Source organism: Manis pentadactyla, chromosome 1 (assembly GCF_030020395.1).
Source record: "Manis pentadactyla isolate mManPen7 chromosome 1, mManPen7.hap1, whole genome shotgun sequence".
Taxonomy (NCBI): domain Eukaryota; kingdom Metazoa; phylum Chordata; class Mammalia; order Pholidota; family Manidae; genus Manis; species Manis pentadactyla.
The window spans coordinates 93628025-93649503 of NC_080019.1; the positions used below are offsets into that span (position 1 = coordinate 93628025).

A 21479-nucleotide genomic window follows, 5' to 3' on the forward strand; every position below is an offset into this window, starting at 1 on the left:
ATAGTAACTTGACCTTTGCAAATTCCCAGAGAAAAATACTAAGTGATTGAACATAGGTCTCATTTACTTGTGATCTTTCTCTAATGGAGGCTCTATTAGAATTTAATTCAATATCACTTAATATCTTTTCTTGAAAATAGCTTTTGCCGCCCTGGAACTTGTAACCAAAAAAGTCATTAGTCTGGTATTTTTCTTTGGAGTTCTATAAAATAAGTTTAATACCTTTTCCTCGTGGAGGTTTTCTTTTTTTGAGGGCTGGTGATGGATATTCCATACAATACAGAGCAGTGGGTAGTTTTTCAGGCTTATAGTTCAATGTTCGAAAATAAATTTGATATGTTTCACTTTACTCAGTTTTCCCATTACTCTCAATAACACCACCACCACCTTCAGCTTTCAGCTCTGCAACATCGAGAATCATTTTATGTGTTTTTCTTTCCCATCTGTCACCAAGCTTTGCTCTTGTGCTCTTTTTGTTCTCAGCCTAGCCTGGGGCTGCTTTACTTTCCAAAGCAAAGACCACAGAAGGCATTGCCTTCGTTTAAAAAAAAAAAGGTATGTTTTCTTTTCTGGTTCAAAAGTGATGGGTGTTTCCTGCTCCACCAACTCACTGCAGAACCAGGGATAAGTTACTGAACGTTTCTGAGCCTATTTCCTCATCTGTAAAAATCTACAGATTTAAAAAAAAAAAAGCTTTGTAAGGATTGTGTACATGAATACGTGTAAAGCATTCAGCACAGTGCCTGACACATAGAAAATTGTCAATAATTTTTCTATTATTTTTATTTTAGAAAATTTGGAAGATGCAGAAAATTAGAGAAAAAAACTAATATCACCCAAACTCTTACTACTCTAATGATATATATTAATATAATTTAGTCTATTTGTTCCTCATACATGTAGTATACACACAACTTTGTTTTGCTTTTCATAACAAACGTTTCCTCATATAATTTAGTATCCTTTCATAGCATGATTTAAGAACTACATTGTATTCTATTGCATGGATGTTCCATAATTAAATCAACCAATTTCAAGACAAATTTTCATTATCATGAATAATGTCTCCCTTGGTAAACATGTTTGCATACAAGTCTTTATACTCATCTTTAAATTTTTCTATAATTAATTCCTAGAAAGACAATTACCAGGTTAAAGGTATGAGATTTTGTTACATTTTTTTTTCACATTCTGTCCAAAGATATTGTTCAGTTTATTCTCCAACTACAGTGTAGGCCAGTTTTCCTTTCCTTCTGACTTTTTACTGGTCTCTGAGCTTTAATTTCACTCTACTTTAGTGCATTTTAACTCAGCTTCAAGCATATTCTTCCTCAAACAAGATATGACCATTTATTTCATTCTTAAAGGTGTCGCAGATTTTCCCTGTTACTACCAGCTACAAATCAAAACTCCCTGGTTTAATAGTGAGTTAAGCCTTCTCCAACTGCCAGCAGTCTTATTCCCAGTTTTATCAACTTTATTTCTTAATATTTCTTCTTGTGAACTCACATTCACTACTTTCTAGATTGGTCGTCCAGTAAGTGCCTCTTACCTCAAAACTGATCTTTACATTCCAATGATTCTCTGATATTTTTTCTTGTCTCTTCTCCTTAATTTCTCCCTTTAGAGGCTTTTTAGCACTTAACATAGCTCATATAGTAAATTAATACATTAATTTTCTCATTTCATGCCTCTTTTTTGTATTGCTTTGTAAAATATGTTTTTCCCGTATTCCATGTGTATGTTTTGTGTGCTCATTAAAATTTCAGGTTCCTTTATGAGAGGTTTGTTCTCCCAACAGTGTTGAGTTTAAAGGCTTTGCTTGTCAGACACTCAGTAAATTGGAGTTGGCTGGCTAACAGGGTTACTTTTTAAAGTGGATTGTGAAACATTTAGCAGCTTTTAAAATATACTTTGCCCTCTGCCCCCACAGACACACCAAATTCTTCCATATATGTAATTTCTTAAGGAACATTACACTATAGTAAGTTTTTTTTTAGCCTATTGACCAGTATCAGCATTCTGCCTACTAGGTTCTCAGATTTAGATCCTTAATCATTCTGCTTTGTTTCTTTTATCCTTTTGAGTACCTTGTATAGGGTCTACTGTAGCCCTTTACTATCTTCCAGACTGAAATAGGCATGTGTGCAAATTCTGTAAGAAGGTGCATTGGGCACCTTTTGTGCCCTGCCTCACAAGCTTTAATTCATCTTTTTATTCCAGCTGTTAACCATCTTTTCAGGTGTCATTATGTAGCTTCCACTTTCTGCTCTGAGGCTTCTCTGCCACCACCTGGGGTACTTTGGGGAAGCTACTCAACAGTTTCCACAAGCACAAACTGGAAAGTCCAGGCAGAGTTAACACACACAAGGCAACCCTTAACTCAGGGCATAGTTCTGAGGTCCATTCTACATGATTCTTTACATGTGGGTCCTTACCAGAATAAAAGCCATTTCCAAATGAAGAAAGAAAGGCAAGAGTAGAGAAGCTCTAACAATTATGGAGAGGAAGGCACTAAATAAAGCTTCATGTACAGCTTTTGCATGTGAAGTACACAATTTGCCCTTTGGCATGTATGTGAATGATCATTTGGGTTTAGCTGTTTACTTTCATAAAATAATGGCATCAGTGATAATTAATGAGCAAATGTAGTTTCACGTGACAGTAGAAAACCAGGCTTTTATGCCGTATCTGGAATCATGAAAAGAAGTTCTGATTGCAGGCAAGGAATTATGAACTGTCAAAAGTTTTCTCCAAGGCTATTTCACAGTCTTGTGTACACTCAAGTTTTTAAGCTTCTGTGGTGCAAAGCACTGAACCAGATGCTGGGTGGGGAGGACACAAGGATGTGTAAGATGCAGTCTTTATCTCAGCCAAACCAGGGAGCTCAAATACTAATACCTACACAAATACCTATGTAAATACTCAAAAAACTGTTTGCTGCTATTAGGTGTATTCACTAATTGTTTAAGCATTTGAGCCAAACTCTGAAGGATGTGAAAGACTGGCCAACACCAATAATTTGTCTACGTTCACTCGAAGTTATTGTGAATAGCAACATAGATTGCTCAGAAAAGTGAAAGTATTGCACAAATGCAAGATACTGATAATGTTAACAAATGCAAAATACTGATCATGGTTGATTATAAAAATATACAATTTAAGATTTAACCTTCCAAGTAGCACTTACCATTGATTATAGAATAGAAAAGTAATCTTATAATTTTGTTTTTCACTTCATTTTTAGAATTCTAGTGACATTTTTAGATTTAAATTCTCTATTATGTATTATTTGTGGAACAATTCCAATCTCAGTTAATAATCACAGCCTGTTTTTTTACCAAGATATAATTGACATGTTATGTTGGTTTCAGGGGACAACATGAATTGATATTCTTATATATTGTGAAATGATTACTGCAATAAGTATAATTAACATCTATCACCACACATTGTTATGAATTTTATTTTCTTGTGATGAGAACTTTTAAAATCTACTCTCTTAGCAACTTTCAATTATACCACATAGTATTATTAACTGTGGTCACCGTGCTATGCATTATAGCCCCAGGACTTATTTATTTTACAACTGGAAGTTTATACCTTTTGACCACCATCACCCATTCTCTGCAGCCGCCCCTACCCACCTCTGACCACCACCAGTCTATTCTCTGTATCTTGAGTTTGCTGTGCTTTTTGTTTATTTCAGATTCCATGTATAAGTTTGATCATATAGCATTTGTAACAGCCTGTTTTTTAACGTAGATTCATGCGTGAACATAGGGTTTAGCTGCCATTTGCATACATTTGGAACATCACCTCAGTATAGAGGTAATTTCCTGAGGAATATCTTGATAGACTTTAGTATTTTGCTAGTTATTTCTTCCTGTTCCTCTTAAGAATCTTTACCAGTGGAAAAAACTCTACATGAAGTTATACTGTTTTAGAAATGAAATGCCAAAATATAACTCCAATATAGAAAAAAGTACAGTCCCTGTTCAAAAACCAATACCATGATTTTAATTAGAAATTAAATCAGTAGACACAATTGGAAGGGAATGTATGTTTTCAGTAATACAGAGTGCACCAGTGTTTGTAAAATGTGCATTATAAAATTATTTCTTGTACCTCGTAGATTATTTCCAAAGAAAGAAATTAAAAACATACGCTATACTGGATAGCAAGGTAATATGAGTTTAAAAATAGTTACTCTGCTATGTGTCTCTTCATTTTTCTGTATCAGGAGAAGATTGTTATTAAACTAGAATTAAATATGTTATGTCAATGTGCTGAGTCCATTTACACTTTATGGAATAATTTGTTCTGCACTAGCTGGCTAGCAGAGAAACTGAACAATGTTTGGTGATATTTTAAAGTTGTAATTTAATCAACAACTAACTTAGGGAATCTAAATATAGATCTGGAAATAAAAAGTGTCATGTGCAGTATGTGGCAGCTCAGAGGACTGGTGGAACTTTCCCCCACCACTTCTTGGTGGACTTTTCCTGGGAAGTGAGTTATTATTGTTCTGGCAAGTTAATTTTCATCGTAAATTGTGCTGACATTTAAAAGGAAAACTAGGAAGGTTACAAAAGAACACATTTTAGAGATAATTTTAAAAAATCATAGTGTAAGAACATTGGAACAATATAGAAACATGGAGAGTAAAAAGTGCTTTCCACAACTTGAGTGTATTTGTGCATATCTTCCCACCTGCATATGTGATAATACAACATGCACTGTATGCATATATGTATGCTTTACACAAAAAGGATATACTATCACTGGTATTCTGTAACTTTGTTTTTTAACCTTAAGAATATATCATGACATTCTTGTCAGTAAATATAGACCTATCTCATTTTTTCCAAAAGCTATAGAGCAAATTATTCTACAAATAAATAAAACAAACTTCTGTTGATGAGCACATGCCATGTATCTATGTCTGTGTGTGTGGTGTTAACTCAGACTTGTTTTAAGTTATACAATGAATAGCTGTACAGGAATTGTTTCAAAACTTTAACTATGTAGATCGGTCTTTTAGGCCCATATCCCAGGAACGATCCTTTTTAACAGTTTGTTCTACTTAAATTCTCTGCTGGTCATGAGGATAGTTTTAAATAATAGTTTTATGCCTTCATTTATTTTATCAACTTCAGACTGTATGCATATGATGCAGGACTGCACTGCAAGGAGATGTAAAACTCTAACATTCTCAAAAGACATGTTTTAAAAATTTCAGAATCCCTCTGATTCATATATGCTGCTCTTTCAGTTACTTTCCGCTTTAAAGTTCTGTTTAACTTTAATTGTGACTTTCAGTCAGGAGGGGGAAGGGTGTGCTATCCTATCCTTCCAGCCCACCAGAAGAACATATCAGAATCTTTGGGAAGGTCTTTTTCAAAGTACACATGCCTTCCTTCCTGCTTCCAAAGGAAGCATGCTTACCTAGTTGAAAATCACTGCATGTAATTTCAGATGTTACTGGTTGGGAGCACACTGAGCAGATAACACTAAAAAAGTTAAGAGTAGTGTATATAAAGGCCAAGACATTTAAGTGGCAAACATTTCTTTGTCATATTAAAAGGCATCATATTAGATCTCTTCATTTTCTGTTTATCCCATTGTTCCATTTCAGCCCTAGCTGAGGCTTCTCCTTTCTATTTGCTTCACAAGAGTTCCTGCGTGAGCATTAATGAGCAGGGAACAAAGCCAAGGAGCAGTGCAGATGCCCTAGCATAGGTGGGCTCACTGCTCAGTGGCTTCTGCCTCCCAGACAAGGGCACTTCAGATTTATCCAGGGATATTACTGTCATGGGGCCTTCCGAGTTCAGTGGAATAGTTGAAACTCTGAATATTAACTCTTTGAATGCTAAACCATATCCATCATCTTTTATGCCTGTAAACCTGCTAGAAAATTCCTAGAGGTCTGTGATCCTAGTTGAAGACTTTCCTTGCTTGGTACAGGGGAGTCTGAAAGAGGTGATGACAAGGAAATGCTGTCTCAAGGGTTGGTTCCACAGTACTTTGAGTTCTCGCCACAGTGCGCAAGAGGAGAGATGCTAATGGAGTTCTCTACCTGTTTTAACTGCAGACTGCAGCTGAATACGTAAAATCTCGACTCCCAGAGGCCCTTAAACAACATCTTCAGGACTACGAGAAAGACAAAGAAAACAGTGTATTGTCTTACCAGACCATCCTGGAACAGCAGATTCTGTCAATTGACCGAGAAATGCTAGAAAAATTGACTGTATCCTATGATGAAGCAGGTATGTTTGTCTTTGATACACACACACACACACACACACACACACACACACACACACACAATTTTTTCCTCTCTGCAGAAATTTTTTGTAGACTTTGGTTAAATTCAGGCCCTTTTTCAGGTAAAAGATGAAGGGCAAACTGGACTCAAAATTACATAGCATGGATTAACAGTAAGTTTGTTCTCTGCAGTTTTAATGTCAAAAATTTTATCAGGAGATTCCCCAAAATGGTTCTTAGCTATCAAATCCTTTAAAACTTTTTGCTCTTTCTTAAATGTAATTTTTCTGGCCTTTTATCAACCATGTACTTCTATTGATTTAATCTTTTAAAGTGTCACTTCAACTCTGGATACCAACTAAAATCTTTTACACCCAATAATCCAACAACTTTTATTCATTTCAAGTATCATTTTTTAAATTTCAGAGTTTTTTTTCCCCAAAGAGGTACCTTTTTTTTCCTCTAGAAGCTTCCAGCTGAAGTTGACTTTCTTCTCCTTTTACTCCTCAGGGGAGTCCTGCCCTCTAATAGCACACTGGAGACTTTGGTTCACTGCCTGCCATAAATCCATCTTATTCATCTAAGGGAACTTATTCATAAAGGCATGGACTTATTCCTTATAACACCATTTTTATCTATTATGCAGTCTGTCACTAAAGCCCAATTTTAATGAAACCAGAGTAGTATTACTTGGAATTATTAAAATCTTTAAGAAAATTAAGCTTACTAAAGAGAAATATCCTGATTAAAATTGTCCTCTTCCCACCATCTCCAGATGGAGGAGAAAGTGCAGAAAAATAGGTTTCTGATGGTCAAATGTTGGTAATATTAATCTCTATTTTAATACCAGGAACTTCTGTTTATATTTCCACCAGGAAGTTATTAGTTTGCATCATCTTTTCTCTTCAGCATGATCTAAGCAGTCTCAATGCTGACATTCTTTCTTAACATTTGATTTCAAGCTCTAGTACCAAACAGAAGATTTTAAAAACAAATTTAAAAAACAAACATTATGCTACATATGCCTACCCACTAAAGGAATCTTTGTATATATTAATCTGTCCTCATTTACATTCTACCCTTTGATTCCTTTATAACCCCCTCAGGCAAGATCCATACTTCTAGACTTGCCCAAGACAATTTGACTCTCTCTCATTTTCCTTTGTTTTATTAATTTTCCAGACATGTTGACTTCCTTCTGCCTGTTGGGTGGTTAGTTATTTGGTCTCTACTTTTGTCTTGTTTTTAACATTCTTGTTTTTGCAATTTGCATTCATTTCCTTTCCCATCCCTAATGGAATAAAATAAGCCTATGATCAGCCCAATTAAGATAATATTTAAATATTCATAGATTCTTAAGAGACTATAGAGCTTATATAGTCCACCCTCTTCATGTCCCCATAGCTATTTTATGGTGAGAAAACTGAGACCCACAGATGTGCCTGAAATAGCAAACTCTGTTGTAGAGCTGAGGCTCCAACCTCCTAATTAGTAATCAAGCTGGGTTTTTACTACACTGATTCAGGTTCTCACTTTCTCAGTAGGCATTTGTTGAATGTCTAACAATATACAAGGCAGTTGGAAGAAAGGAAGAAGAGTATTGAAAATCCAGAGAGGAATCTGAGATGTAGAAAACATTGTTTAAATCTAGCTGGGGAGCTAAAGTATACATGTAAAAATTCCCAAGGAATTTGGAAATAGGTATGCTCTGTAATATCTACAAACTAATAAAGTTAAGCTGAGGGGATGTAGAGGCAATGGCTAGTGAAAGTGGCTCAGATTTTCAATGGAATTCCTTAGGAGAGGCCATTAATTTAAACCCTAAGGGCAAGTGATGACAATGGTTTTGTGAAAAGAAGAGAGACACAGTCTATGTGGATGAAGGGACCCCATTGGGCACCAGGGTGGGAATGACTATCAACTGCCAACTCCCACCACTTTATTTTTCCTTCTTCAGGAATAGTTTTCCTCTCACCTGCACTGTCGTTGAGCAGCTACCAAGTGGCAGAGGTACACTTGTATGTGGCCTTTAGGGGCAAATACTTGGGCATTGAATTAATCCCTCCACAAGTTGCAGCATGATACAGTGGAAAGAACTTACAGGATTGAGGGTTAGAGGATCTAAATTCCAGACCTTTCCTCTAGTTTAATACTAGTGTGATATTCAGCAAATTAATCTCTTAGAGCTCTGTTTCTTCATCTATAGAGCTGGACTGGCAATATTTGGCAGGGTTATCAGGATAGTGAAATACATCATGTCTGAGGAAGTCCTTATAAGTCATATTGCAAATGCTGTTAACGCTGAATGAGAACAGATTGGGATCTTGTCTATTCCTCAGACCAATTTAAAGTACTCTTAGAGTGTTTTCATGCATATAGTGTTTGGAGAGGCAGAGGGAAATTTAAAAAAATATCTCTGGAAGCTTTGAGAAGTCAAACAACATCTATTGTTAAATCATCTTCACCAAGCTCAGCTTGCCCTTGGGTATCCCTACATGAGGTGACACCTCTGGTGGGGGCTGTGCATATGTATGAATAAATGAATGCCACTGTGTGTTTTAAAATCAAAAGGCCACTGCTTTCTCCTCCATTACCAATTATTAAAGATTTCCCTCAAAGAGGAGAAAACTTTTAAAAATTGCAAGTTTACAGAAAAATATTTCATCATGATACAAAATAGTCAGGATAGAAAACTGGTAACTATCCAATATCTTTAGATACAAACATCTATACTGTCACTCATCTGCTTTGACTGCTTAGCTTCTTTCCATGCTGCCCCAGTTTTGACTTATTCACATTTTTAATTTGACATGCCGAGTTTTAAGTAATTGTTAATTGGAAGATACCCTAGTCTCCAGAGAGTTTAATTTGTCTTTAATGCCCACCCACTGATAAATCAGCCTGAGTGACTTAATGACAGTTACCACCATCTGTTGCTTCCAAACTTCTAAAACCCACTTAATGAAAATAATCCTTACACACTTGTCTGGAAAGCATTGTATCAGAACCTTTCTCCCACCCTTCTCTTTTTCTGTCTTTCCCGGTATCCCCCTTTCCCTTTTAAGTATATATATAAGTGAATACTTAACTCACCACAGTTCAATTATCCAGCACCCCAACATACCCAAAATTCAGCAAAGAAATGGAAAGTAAGCAAAAGCCATGTGCAGCCTTACCATTCAAAGAATTGGTGGACAAGCCCATACACCAGAGGCCTTACATTCTCACCTACAATCTACATTTTTATTTTTATTGTTCTATCCAGTTAGGTTATGTTTTCTAATGTGACATTCTCTTTCTTAAAATTCTTTTTCTAACTTTAAGAATATGACACTTTTAAGCAGAAGTAAATAGAAATAATTAGAGTGGTGTAATAAGAGAATAATAATTATCAATAAACCTACCATTGTAAACATTTTGGTATATTTCCCTCACTAAACATTTTTGAAATGTGGTTGATATGTTGCAATTTTATATCCTGCATGCTTCACTTAACATTATTTCATAAGCACTTCTTCATTTCATTAAAACCTCTTCATGTGAAGATAATTTTAATGGCTGCATAATATTATGTTCTTTGAACATACTACTCACTAAACATTCTTCTACATTGGACAATTATGGTTTTGGTTTTGGTTCTTGCTATAATGAATAATGCTGCAATGAATATGGTGCACACATGTCTGTCTTTCGTATTAGTCTAGAGAATGAACTTTAAAAACATGAGTTTAGAATTAGAATTAGAAGGTAGGTGAAGGGAATGATACTTGGGACAGAGACACCGAGGGTGGCAAGGAATAAGAGTGAAGAGTCAATCCATGGAAATCCATAGATAGTTATCATACCCCAACATCACACTGCACTGTCAAATCCGAATTCATAGACTCTGGATGACAGAGTTGATGACATTGATCTTCATTCATAATGGTGGCCTTGCTTCACAGAGAAAAGGTTCGGTGATGTTAATAATACTCTGTATTAAAAACACAGGAATTGCGTAAACCAGTTGAGAAAGATTTTCATCCAAGTGGCTTATTTTTAAGTTTTGACTATTCCCAGAATAAAGATGTTTTGTGGTATAATTGAAAGAGGTCTTGGAACCAAAATACCCAGATTCCATTCTAGCTCTGCTGCCAACCAGATATGTGAGTGTGGGTAAGTCACCAAACCTCCCTAAACCCCATTTTCCTATAAACTGAAGGCACGAGCTTGGATCTCAGAGATGTCTTCCATTTCTAAAACAGTGACTGGCCTCTTGACAATGAAAAACTCAGGCAGCCATAGTTCCTACAAGGCTGCAGGTGGCTTCATCTTGAACCTTCTGCTTGCGCTGTTGCCTGTCTCCTCTCTCCTCACACAGCCCATGTAATGTGCATGTAATATCTGACCAAAGTAAGACCATCCCTCAGCTTTCCCAGCGTCTGCACATGAATATGCCCAGGCATGCTTTTGTTAGTGGGTGACATGATGAGTCAGGCAAAACTAGGTTTTTGGAAGGAGAGGTTCTGAGCCATTATTCATGGGTCCTCATTGAGATAGCTTAGATATTTTTATTAGTGTTTATTAATGCTAAGCAAAATCCAGAGTAAGAAGGTATGGTTTGCATTTGATCTATAAATGTCTTTATTTGAATTATAGTACAAGTTTATATACATTTCAGTAGATTGGGCTTAGCACAGAAAAATTTCTAAGGAAAACATGATCTGAGAAGAGATGGAAATAGTATTTCACACTGTCTCAGAGCATCATTAGCCTAAATATTCATTACTTGTCATAGTGGGCAAAAGTTGAAGGGTTGAAATAGTGATGCTGGTGTTCTTGTTTGAGGAATTGAAGAATGAACTTAACAAACACTCAAGGTAGCAGAGCTAGTGAGAGACTTTTATTAAGAGATACAGTGAGAGGACAGAGCTCCTGGCTCAGGCCAGGAGGGGACAAGTAGTGGTGCGTTGTCTAGGGGGTTTATAGGCAGTTGAGAGACAAAGGGCTAGGGATGCAGACCTGCTAAATGGTCCTCAAATGTTTATCTTTGAAGAGACACTAAGTTTCTTATCAGTCTTCTGGATTATTTTGCAGAGTTAACACAGAAATTTATTGCTCTGATTCTTTCCCAGAATAGCAGTTTCTTGGTTTGGGAGCACATTAATCAAGACTGCCTGTCCTGCTCCCAAGGTGGCCTGGGTTATTGTCTGTTATGTTAAGAAACTTATTTTTTCTTTTTGATGGAATCTTTCTTGTTTTTACTATGTTGTTTGTGACTGGGCTTGCTTGCTATATTAATTGCCCAGGTTATATATTACTTGATTAAGGACTGGAGGAGGAAAAGCAGCAACTGGGCAAAGTTAAAGAAGATAAGCTGGGCCTCTCAGCAGGCTAAAGCAAATTTTACAATAGCCTCACTAAATTGACACAGTGAAGACAGGGGCTATGTTGAAGTATTTTCTTATCTGGGGGATGTTCAAACATTCCAGGCCAAGTTACTCCTGACTTTTTAGTTTTAACTAATCTCACTGAAGAATGCTTATATTCCTAGTTTGATATTTTACTTAAGAGAATTAATGTGACTCTGATTTTGCTTAATTGTTTAATATGGAGTTTTGGTAGGGGTCTTTTTTAGATATCCTTACCCTACTCTGACTACATCCACAATCCCTGTCTCAATAGCAGGAGAGGAAATCTTCCCTTGCATTAGTTATTTTATTTTTATTTTTCTGGTATATTATTCATGTTAACATTATTTCTCTAAGTAATCTCAAACTGTTTAGAAATTTTTTTTAAGTAGGGGCATGAATAAATAACCTGCATATTTCCTTGTTAAGGATAAAGTACTATGCCTAGTAATGCCTGTTTTTGAGGGAATCGTGAGACAAGTAGGCCCATTTATTTGAAAGTGATATTCTCCGTCACACGCTCAAGAACCCTAAGCCGCGGGAACAGGAGTAAAGAGCTGCCGGCTCCTCCCATTGGGAAGAGCTGCCTGCGTGGGCAGGCTGTCCAGGGCTAGTATTTTGCTGCTGACTTTGAGAAAGTTCCCTAAGTTGCTGCTTACATCTCCTTCTCACAGTTAACCTGAAAAAGCAAGAGTTTTATTTCTCTTCTTAGAGTTCACTAGAAGCCCATACAGCTTTCCAATGAGCATACGTCACTACCGTGAAGACAGCACTTAGAAGCAGAAAGTAAACCAGCTGGGGTAAATGAGAGGGGAGAACTCAGCCGGCTGTTTATTGTGTTCATCTGGGCATCAGTTAAAGCTGGGGACCTGCTGATCCATTTACAAGTGTTAGGCAATCACATACAACTTTCCCAGAGGAGATGAGAAAGAAGGAGTAGCATTAATTTTTCAGCCTTTGCTTTGTGATTCCCTGATGCAGCTTACATTAGAAATTCCTGGATGCTGAGCCCAAGCAAAGCTACCTGCCGTGAAGACACTCTAAGTACTGTAATGTACTTTTTGGAGAAATAGCTTTTAAAAAGGGTGGGGGAATGTGCTCTAGCAGTTTAGAAAGTAGCTGGAGGGTTACCTCCTATTGAGCTTACTTCATTCTTCTTAAAATAGATGGTACCTAAAAGTTACATCTACAGTTTAATTGAGACATTAGTGTCAGAGTAATCAGTGATCTCAAAAGGAAAGTCATTTACTGTCAGTGGGGAAAAAATTGAACACACATTGAGAAACTAACCCATGAAAGAGATTGTGAATTATTGAGGGCCCTTTCAGGTTTTCCAAGAACATAAAAAATGCAGTAAAAGGCATTTGCAGGAAATTCTTCATTCTAACAGTGAATTTCTCAGTATGTTTCCTAAACAGGTCCTAAGGGAAGATGTGGCACCAAGATTTCCTTACTTTATTATCTTCAATCAGGACCCTATTTCTGGCCTCAAAGAATACTGTCTCCAGAGGCTTGCTGACAGGATTTGAAATGAAGAGAAAAAAACAGGGATCCAGGAGGAACTATTGGGGAAATCCAATATTGGTTGTCCCTCCTTTGACAGCAGCATCTGAATTTACATAAAAAATTAAATGTTCTATTTTTCCATTATAAGTATAATATAAATATATTTTAGACCATTTTTTAAAATATGGTAAAATAATGAGAAAAAGATAATCTCTAATTCTACCACCTAAACATAATCAACATCTTTCGCATACTTACTTGTAGTCATTTTTCTCTGCTGGGTTTTAATTATTTATGCCCCATCTTATACTTTTTTTTCTTCATTTAACACTGAAATGTAATCCTATCTCTCTATGCTCACATAAACTACTCAATAAAGTAAGTTGTAATGGCTGCATGTTATCCTATTAAGTAGACGTGCCTTTGTAATTGCTGCCTCAAGGCGGGCTGCACTGTCAGGGAAGACAGCTTTCCCATCTCTGATCCCGACAGAACAATTCCATCCACCCCCAAGTCCCACAGACGCAGGAGCCAAGCTGATATTGACTTCAAGGACTTCTGCCTAAACCGGGAGCCCAAATCCACCAGCTCAGCCTGAGTATAGGGGTGGACCATAGAGTGCTCCACGACCTGGGGAGGGGGCTGCTCCTTTCCTTGGGGAACTTTCAGCTGCTGGGTCTTTATTTTCTTTACAACCACTGGGTGTGCTTTCAATACAGGAGGCACCAGTGCCTCCGGCACCACCCCTTCATCCTTCCCCAGCTCCTCCATTTCTGGGGCTGATGGCACCTTTCTCTCCCCTCCCCCGAGTGCCTCCTCTGCTACAACCTTTACCTTTTCTACCGTGCCTCGCAGCAATGCTACCTCAGTCTTCAGAAGCTCTCTTACCTTCACCTCAATGCTTTGGAGCTGACGTTCTCGTGCCACCTACGCCCGTGCTTCCCTCAGGAGTTCGTCTTTTTCCTTGATGGCCTCTTTGTCCTTTCAGAACACCTGGCAGCTCTGCCATCTCGTTCTGTAAGTAATTGTTTACCTCTCCAGTGGCACCTTGCTGCCGGTGTTCTCGTGCTGCCTCCCCTCACATCAATACCATTTCCTTTTTCAGGGAATCCACAGAAGTTTGCATCTTGCATTCTCATGCTGGCATTTCTTGGGTCTCATCTGTATACTTTTTAATACTGTGAGAAGCAGCCAACCCACAGTTCCTGCTGCCTCACAGGCACTCTGTTTCTCAAAGGATCTGCTTACTATACCAAGGGCCACCCCTACTGCCTCAGGTGTCACCTCCACTTGCCTCCAGTCCTGGGGTGGGGCCCAGTCCTCTAGGAGGCAAGCCATCTCAGACCACATACCCACTGGGGGACAATCCACTGTTTCCCCATTCACAGGAGCAGCCCGCTGAAGCACCCCTCCCATAAGGGCAGCCTGTCTTTTTCTTTGGTCAACAATGAACATTGCCAACTTTCACCAGTTTTCTTCCCAATGGGTTTCAGCCCCAGGCAAGTTCATTATGGATTCAATGTGACCATAGAAATTGACAGCAAAATGTTCTTTGGGGTGAAAGAGTTTATTACCCAGCTTGTTCTCCCTGCGGTAGGTCGAGCTCTAGCATCTCTACCTCCGCACAGAGCACTGGGCCGAGCTCTCTATATAGCGCAATAATAGCTTATTGCCTAAAGGTGTGGAAGCGGTAGCCCAGCAACAGGCCAGTTACATCATCAGGTGGTTTAAGTTCAGTGAGGATCCTGTCCATAGGAACCCCAACTTCCCCACACTAAGCACTTCTTTCTGGCCAATAATGCCAATCTTAACTAAGCTAATTTGAATTTCAGTTTTAATTCTTACATTTACCCCTTTTTATCAAGGATTCAAAAAGTCAAAAGATAAGAGATGTAGGAATAGTAACTAAACAAAGTGACTTTGCTATCTACAAACTAGAAAACTAACTGCCATGGCTGTTCAAAAACACCCCAACTTGTAGTTCATGAGTCCTGGGATCTGTTTTCGTATTTGTGGGAGACATTACACCTCCCTCTGCTTGGCTTCTCCACCTGTAAAAATGGACATTGGATTAGATATTTTCTTAAGGATCTTGCAGCTTTAACAATGTGTGTGTGTGACTCTGCCTTCAGGTCATTTAACATTCATTGGTTCATTTCATTTATTCACTCAGCAAACAATGACTAAGCACCTATGAGCCAGGCTTAGTGATAGCCTTGGGGAGTGCCCAGATGACCATGAGACCCCTCATTCTGAGTGCATGTGAGTGCATAAGTGTGTGTGCAAGTGTGCATAGGGTTGGGAGGCTAGAGAAACAGTGGTAGGAACAGACAGAGTAGAGTGGACTCAGTGATGTACAGAGTGTGTTTAAAGGACAGTAAATGCATAGAGGAGGAAGGAATTAGGTTTGGAATTGAAAAAGAATTCTTAAATAAATCAGACAGTAGTAACAGAATCTGGTAGTAAGAGAAGCTGTAAGTCTCTTAAACTGTTCATCCTGAACTTTCATGTTAGTTGCATTTTTAAAGGTAAGCTTATTGTAAGTAATGCTTGCTATTGTCTTTGCTTCTGTGACTGTAGTTACATGCCAGTGCCTTTTACAAACCCGTTCTTGCCTTCTGCCCCAGCATCACCTTACACATCCTAAGTGTTGCTCTTCAACTAACATTAAGTAGTTTACATTAATTACCTTACATTAGTACATTATCAGCATTGCCTGCTTTCTTATGAGATCTCTGAAATTAAAAAAGAATAATTCAGAGTGAAATTGTAAAAGTGATATGATGAGGATTTATTAAAAAAAAAATCCACATCCCCCCAACTTCATCTTATCTTTGTGACAGAAAGCCTCCTATCCACCTATTCACTCTGAAAATGCATTCATCCAAGTTTTGCAGTGGGCAAAATAAAATTTTAAAGGACTTTGCTGAGAATATTGGAAACTGCAAGTTAACACAGATTTAGAATCAGGAAGTGCCACCCCTGCTGATTAAAACATTTGAATGGAGCTATGTTTATCTTTCTAATCAAGTTGTCATTGTCTGCCACAAGGGAAGTAGTTATTACCTGCTGTAGAGGAGTATTTGATTACAAGGACTGAAGAAAATGTGTACACTTCAAAGAAAATAATTGTACCAGGTGGTCACAGTTTAGATTGCACTGGCCAGCCAGAGACAGGCTGCCGATGCTGTCTGTATCTCTTCCTTTCTGCACCACTGGAACTTTGTAACCAAGATTCTGTAGACCTTGTTGGAATGCTTGTAATAAATTTTAATGAGTTTCAAGTTAATTGTAAGACCTTCAGTCTGTAGGGGAAAATAGCATAGTTTTTAAGTGCCAGAATTTCTAATGTACCATGACTGTATATTTGTAGTAGTGAGATGTAAGCAAAATGCATCCTCTGGCTGACTTTCAGACTTGGAAAATCTGTAATTATAGGCAGCTGGACTGCTGTTTAATGTCATTTTGCAAGAAGGTTAAGTTTAATCTTTGGGACCTATTAGACACTGAAGTTTCATTTGGTAAATTGCATCCTGAAAGGCACTGTTTCCAAGCCACTTTCTAGTGCCCAAAGTGTTTCTGTGGTTTTTTTTTTTTTTTTTTTAGTTAATATCCTTGTCTCAGGGCTCTGGTGAGGCTGATCTGATGAAGAGTTTCTGCAGTATATGCCCTCAAGAAGCACCTGAATGTACTTTTACAGTTCTGTACCCAATCCAGGGGAGCTATAAATAAATCAGCTAGGAAAAATCACTAAGACAAACACTGTTCATTCAACACGAACATTTACCGTGGAACAGGTTCTGCCTAGGTCTGAGAGTCTAAGAAGTGGGGAAAGACAGTTGAGTTAGAAATATTTTCCCTGTGAATTTACTGCTAACCTTGACTGTTGTCTCTATAAATCCGTCTTCTAAGACCTGCTTCAAAATGACACCTTAACTCGCTTCTTCCTCATCTGAATTCCGCTGAGCTCAGTCCTCATTCAAGGAGGTAACACAAATTAGATTTGTTATTTATATTCTTCTTGCTTTCCGAAAGGTTTATTTGCCATACATGCAATAATAATGTTACAATAAAAACAGAAAATCAAAGGCAAAAAAAAAAAAGAGATGGAAGTAAATGTGCTAACCATGAAGAATAGACAAAATAAGCAGTTTTCAATGGAGACAACTTCTCTTCTGGTGCTGAAGTTATGGAGACCTTTTCACAAGGTACCTTGTAAACAGGACACGGAACAGGATTGTCTCTGCCTGGGATCCCCCCAGAGAGCCAGAATCAAAAGCTTGAGTGCAGATGGTAAATTTAGGGAGGCCGTCCCAAGGAGCAGGAATGAGAGGCGTTTGGGAGAGAAACAGGAAGCAAGGGGAAGCCAGTGGGAACCACACTGTGGAGCCCACCCCCCACACACAGGGCAGCTGCTGCTTCAGCCTGCTATGGAAGCTACCCACCGTGCCACCGAGGAGGCTTAGGAGCAGCACCCCAGAGCCGTCCACCAGAAGGTGCAGGGGAAGCAGGGAGCTACTAGTCCCATCCCCTCATTTGTTGAGGGAAGGAGCTCCATAGACATTACCTTCCCTGCATGTCTGGTTTCTGTATGTCCGACTGCTGAGGGGTTCTGCAGGTGCCCCACACCTTGGAATGAGGGAAGCTTCCGGGAAGGAAGCAAGTGATAAATGGTTCCGGCCAAGGCCATGTCTGGGCTGAACTGGTCCCTTAGCCGGTGGCTGGGTTAAGAGGGGGACCAAAAAAGTGCAAGATGCTGCACAGGAGATATCCCATAGGAGCATAACAAGTGACATTTAAAACAACTTTACAGGGAATTCTTGTGAGTTCATTTATGGTCGTTTCTTATATAACAACCGTCTATAAAAGCTGAGGATGCATTACTCATGTTTTTCAAAGCTCCTGTATAGCATGTGACTATGTTCAATACAGAGAGGGTTCAAATGCATTTACAGAAAATCTTACAAGTAACAGAAGAGAAAAGGAAAGGGTGTTTTGTTTGATGTAGCAGTTGGCAGCTTCCCAGCTCAGACCAAAATAAATGACTGATCCTCATCTTACGACTAATGAATTCAAGTACCTGGGCCCTTCAACCTGAGTGGCACAGTGAGATCCAGCTTCTCCTATGTGTAAAAAATAATTACTTTCCATGGACAACTCACAATAGTCATTATTCTAAGGAGGAGAAGCCGGGCAAGGAGTGTTACTTTTTCACTGAGTCCTCTTACTGTATTTGAATTTTTAACTTTGTCCATGTATTTTCTGTTTCTTTTTTAAACTCACAAAAAATAAAGCTAAACAAAACCTTCCTAGTACATTTCCCCTCATTTTTCAGCGCTGAAAATGGAATATAATTGGGCAGAAACCTATTCTTGTTTTCAATGAAGCTTTTCACCCCTTAGTCATGTATTTCCCTGGAATAAGCCAAGAAAGAACTGTGACCAGGCCAGCCACCGTGGAACCGTAGCATCAAGGTCGGCGAAGGTCAGTGGTGAAGCCAGCCCAGCTCTGTGCCAGTGAGCACCCGGCTCCAGGGCAGCTGCTATAGATTACCTTGTAGTCTACGTGCCCCAGCCCCAGAGTCCAGGAGGGCTGGTCTTCCTGCAGAAAACAAACCTTCACTCGACAGAGGACAGGCCTCGTGGGCAGCGAGCTGGTGTGGGTTCAGCAGGTCTGAGTCACTGCCCCCAGCCTGACGTTCCTGTGTGGGTGAAGTTCCCTGACTTTCTGCTTTATGTGGCCTTTTAGTCAGATTCCTTCTTTCCTAAACCATGGCCAAACCTCTAGTGATTTTCTGGCAAGGAAGTGTAGTATAGTGGAAAGAGCCTAGGTTTTGAGGCCAAATTGGCTTCAAGATAATTCCTTATGATATCATGCCTTATGGAGCTTTTTATGGGGATTAAAGATGACGTTTGGGAAATGACAGACATATGGTAGACAGTCTAACAATCACGGCCTTTCTGTTATCTTTGCTGTGACTTAACTTGGCATGTACTTAGGCTGGCATACAGGAGTATTTTCTAATCCCCTTTATGGTAGAGAGGATCACTTATCACATACTTTTCATAAATTAACTTCCTACTCAGGGCACAACAGAAACCAGCTAAATACTGGCTCTGTCAACCTCCTCTTCCTTCTTTACTCTGTTCTGGGATGGAAAAGCAGTTCCTCCATTCTAATGTATTTGTACCATGTTTTTATTTCTTTTATGTTTTCTAATGCTGTGTATTAGTTATCTCTTGCTTCATAACAAATTACTCCATAACTTAGCCGCTTAAAACAATAAGTGTTCATCACGTTCACTCAGTTTCTGAGGGTCTAGAGTCCCAGCAGATTCTCTCACAAGGTTGTAGTAAGTTGTGAGCTGGGCCGCAGGCTCTGAAGACTGGGGCTGGAAGCATGGCTTCCAAGCTTACCCATGTGGTTGTTGGCAGGAGGCTTCAGTTTCTTTCCACACGGGCTTTTGCAAAGGCTGTTTGCTGCATGGCTTCCTCAGCATGAGTGATGTAGGAGACCACGAGGTCATGTTGGGATGGAAACTGCACTCTTCTATAACATAATGTTAAAAGTGACATGCCGTGGTGTCTGCTGTATGCTATTGGTCATGCAGATCAGCCCTAGTTCAGTGTGGGAGGAGACCACATGAGCTAAGATATGAATACCAGGAGGCGGGGATCATCGGAGGCATCTTGGAGGCTGGCTACCACAGTCTGGGTTATAAAAATACCTACTGTTGACTGCCACCTCCTTCACCTCCCCTACTGTCATCATCCTTTCCCCTCATTTTCTTATTACTACCTACATCCTGCTTCCCCTAAGTCTGAAGCTGGAGTGTTCAGCCCTGTGCCCAGCACCAGGATGGCCTTAGGACTGTTCAGACCTAGCATCCTTTCAACAACTGCAGCTTCTGTTTCATTTGCCAGTGCCCTCTGTGTGTCATTATTAAATATTTAACTATCATTTCTGACTGCTCTAACTCATGAGGGTGTTTCCTTCTAGAGCTTCTCAACACAGTGCCCAGTGTCTTAGTCTGTTCAGGCTGCTATAACAAAAGTCACAGGCTTGGTGGCTTATAAACAACAGAAATTTATGTCTCACAGATTTTTGCAGGCTTGAAGTCTGAGATCAGGGCACCAGTATGGTCTGGCAAAGGCCCTCTTCTGGATCACAGACTTCCAACTTCCTCTTGTGTCCTCACACAGTGGAATGGTTTAGGGAGCTCCCTGGGGTCTCTTTTATAAGGACACCAATCCCATTCGTGAGTGCTCTGCCCTCAGGACCTACTCACTTCGCGAAGGGCCCACCTCCTAATGCAATCCCACAGGGTATTAGGATTTCAACATGAGAATTGGGGGGCGATGCAGATATTCACACCACATGCCCTAGGTTCCTCTACAGTTGTGAAATTGCAGCTTAGAGTTTCACAGCAGTAACCTAAAGGCTTCCAGATTAAGGTATTACTCTCCAGATCATAATAGTCTCTGTCTCTCTGTCTCTTCTCCTCCATCATTCCCTCATTCCCCACCCCTTCCTTTATTTTTCTCTCTTTCTTTCCTTTAGCTAGCTATGTTCTAAAATTTATTACATTTAAAATTTTTGTGTGTTAAGTAATTTGATGACCTGTTCTTTTTTTGTTGTTGTTATCATTAATCTACAATTACATGCAGAACATAATGTTTACTAGGCTACCCCCTTCACCAAGTCCCCCCCACAATCCCCATTACAGTCACTGTCCATCAGCGTAGTAGGATGCTGTAGAATCTCTACTTGTCTTCTCTGTGTTGCACAGCCCTCCCCATGCCCCCCCACATTATACATGCTAATCATAATGCCCCCTTTCTTTTTCCCTGCCCTTATCCCTCCCTTCCCACCCATCCTCCCCAGTCCCTTTCCCTGTGGTAACTGTTAGTCCATTCTTGGGTTCTGTGATTCTGCTGCTGTTTTGTTCCTTCAGTTTTGCTTTGTTCTTATACTCCACAGATGAGTGAAATCATTTGGTACTTGTCTTTCTCCGCTTGGCTTATTTCACTGAGCATAATACCTCTAGCTCCATTCATGTTGTTGCAAATGGTAGGATCTATTTTTTTCTTATGGCTGAGTAATATTCCATTGTGTATATGTACCACATCTTCTTTATCCATTCATCTACTGATGGACAATTAGGTTGCCTCCATTTCTTAGCTATTGTAAATAGTGCTGTGATAAACATAGGGGTGCATCTGTCTTTTTCAAACTGGGCTGCTGCATTCTTAGCGTAAATTCCTAGAAGTGGAATTCCTGGGTCAAATGGCACATTTTGAGCTTTTTGAGGAACCT

The 21479-nt window shown here is 39.2% G+C and overlaps 1 protein-coding gene across 1 annotated transcript in view; it reads left to right on the plus strand.

Moving 5' to 3' along the window:
- The window catches only part of PPM1L (protein phosphatase, Mg2+/Mn2+ dependent 1L), a 285551-nt gene that overhangs the window by 194263 nt on the left and 69809 nt on the right, over positions 1-21479 (plus strand). The window contains exon 2 of the mRNA XM_057499713.1: positions 6095-6269. Within this exon, the coding sequence (XP_057355696.1) occupies positions 6095-6269 (175 nt within the window). The remainder of the gene's footprint in view (positions 1-6094; positions 6270-21479) is intronic.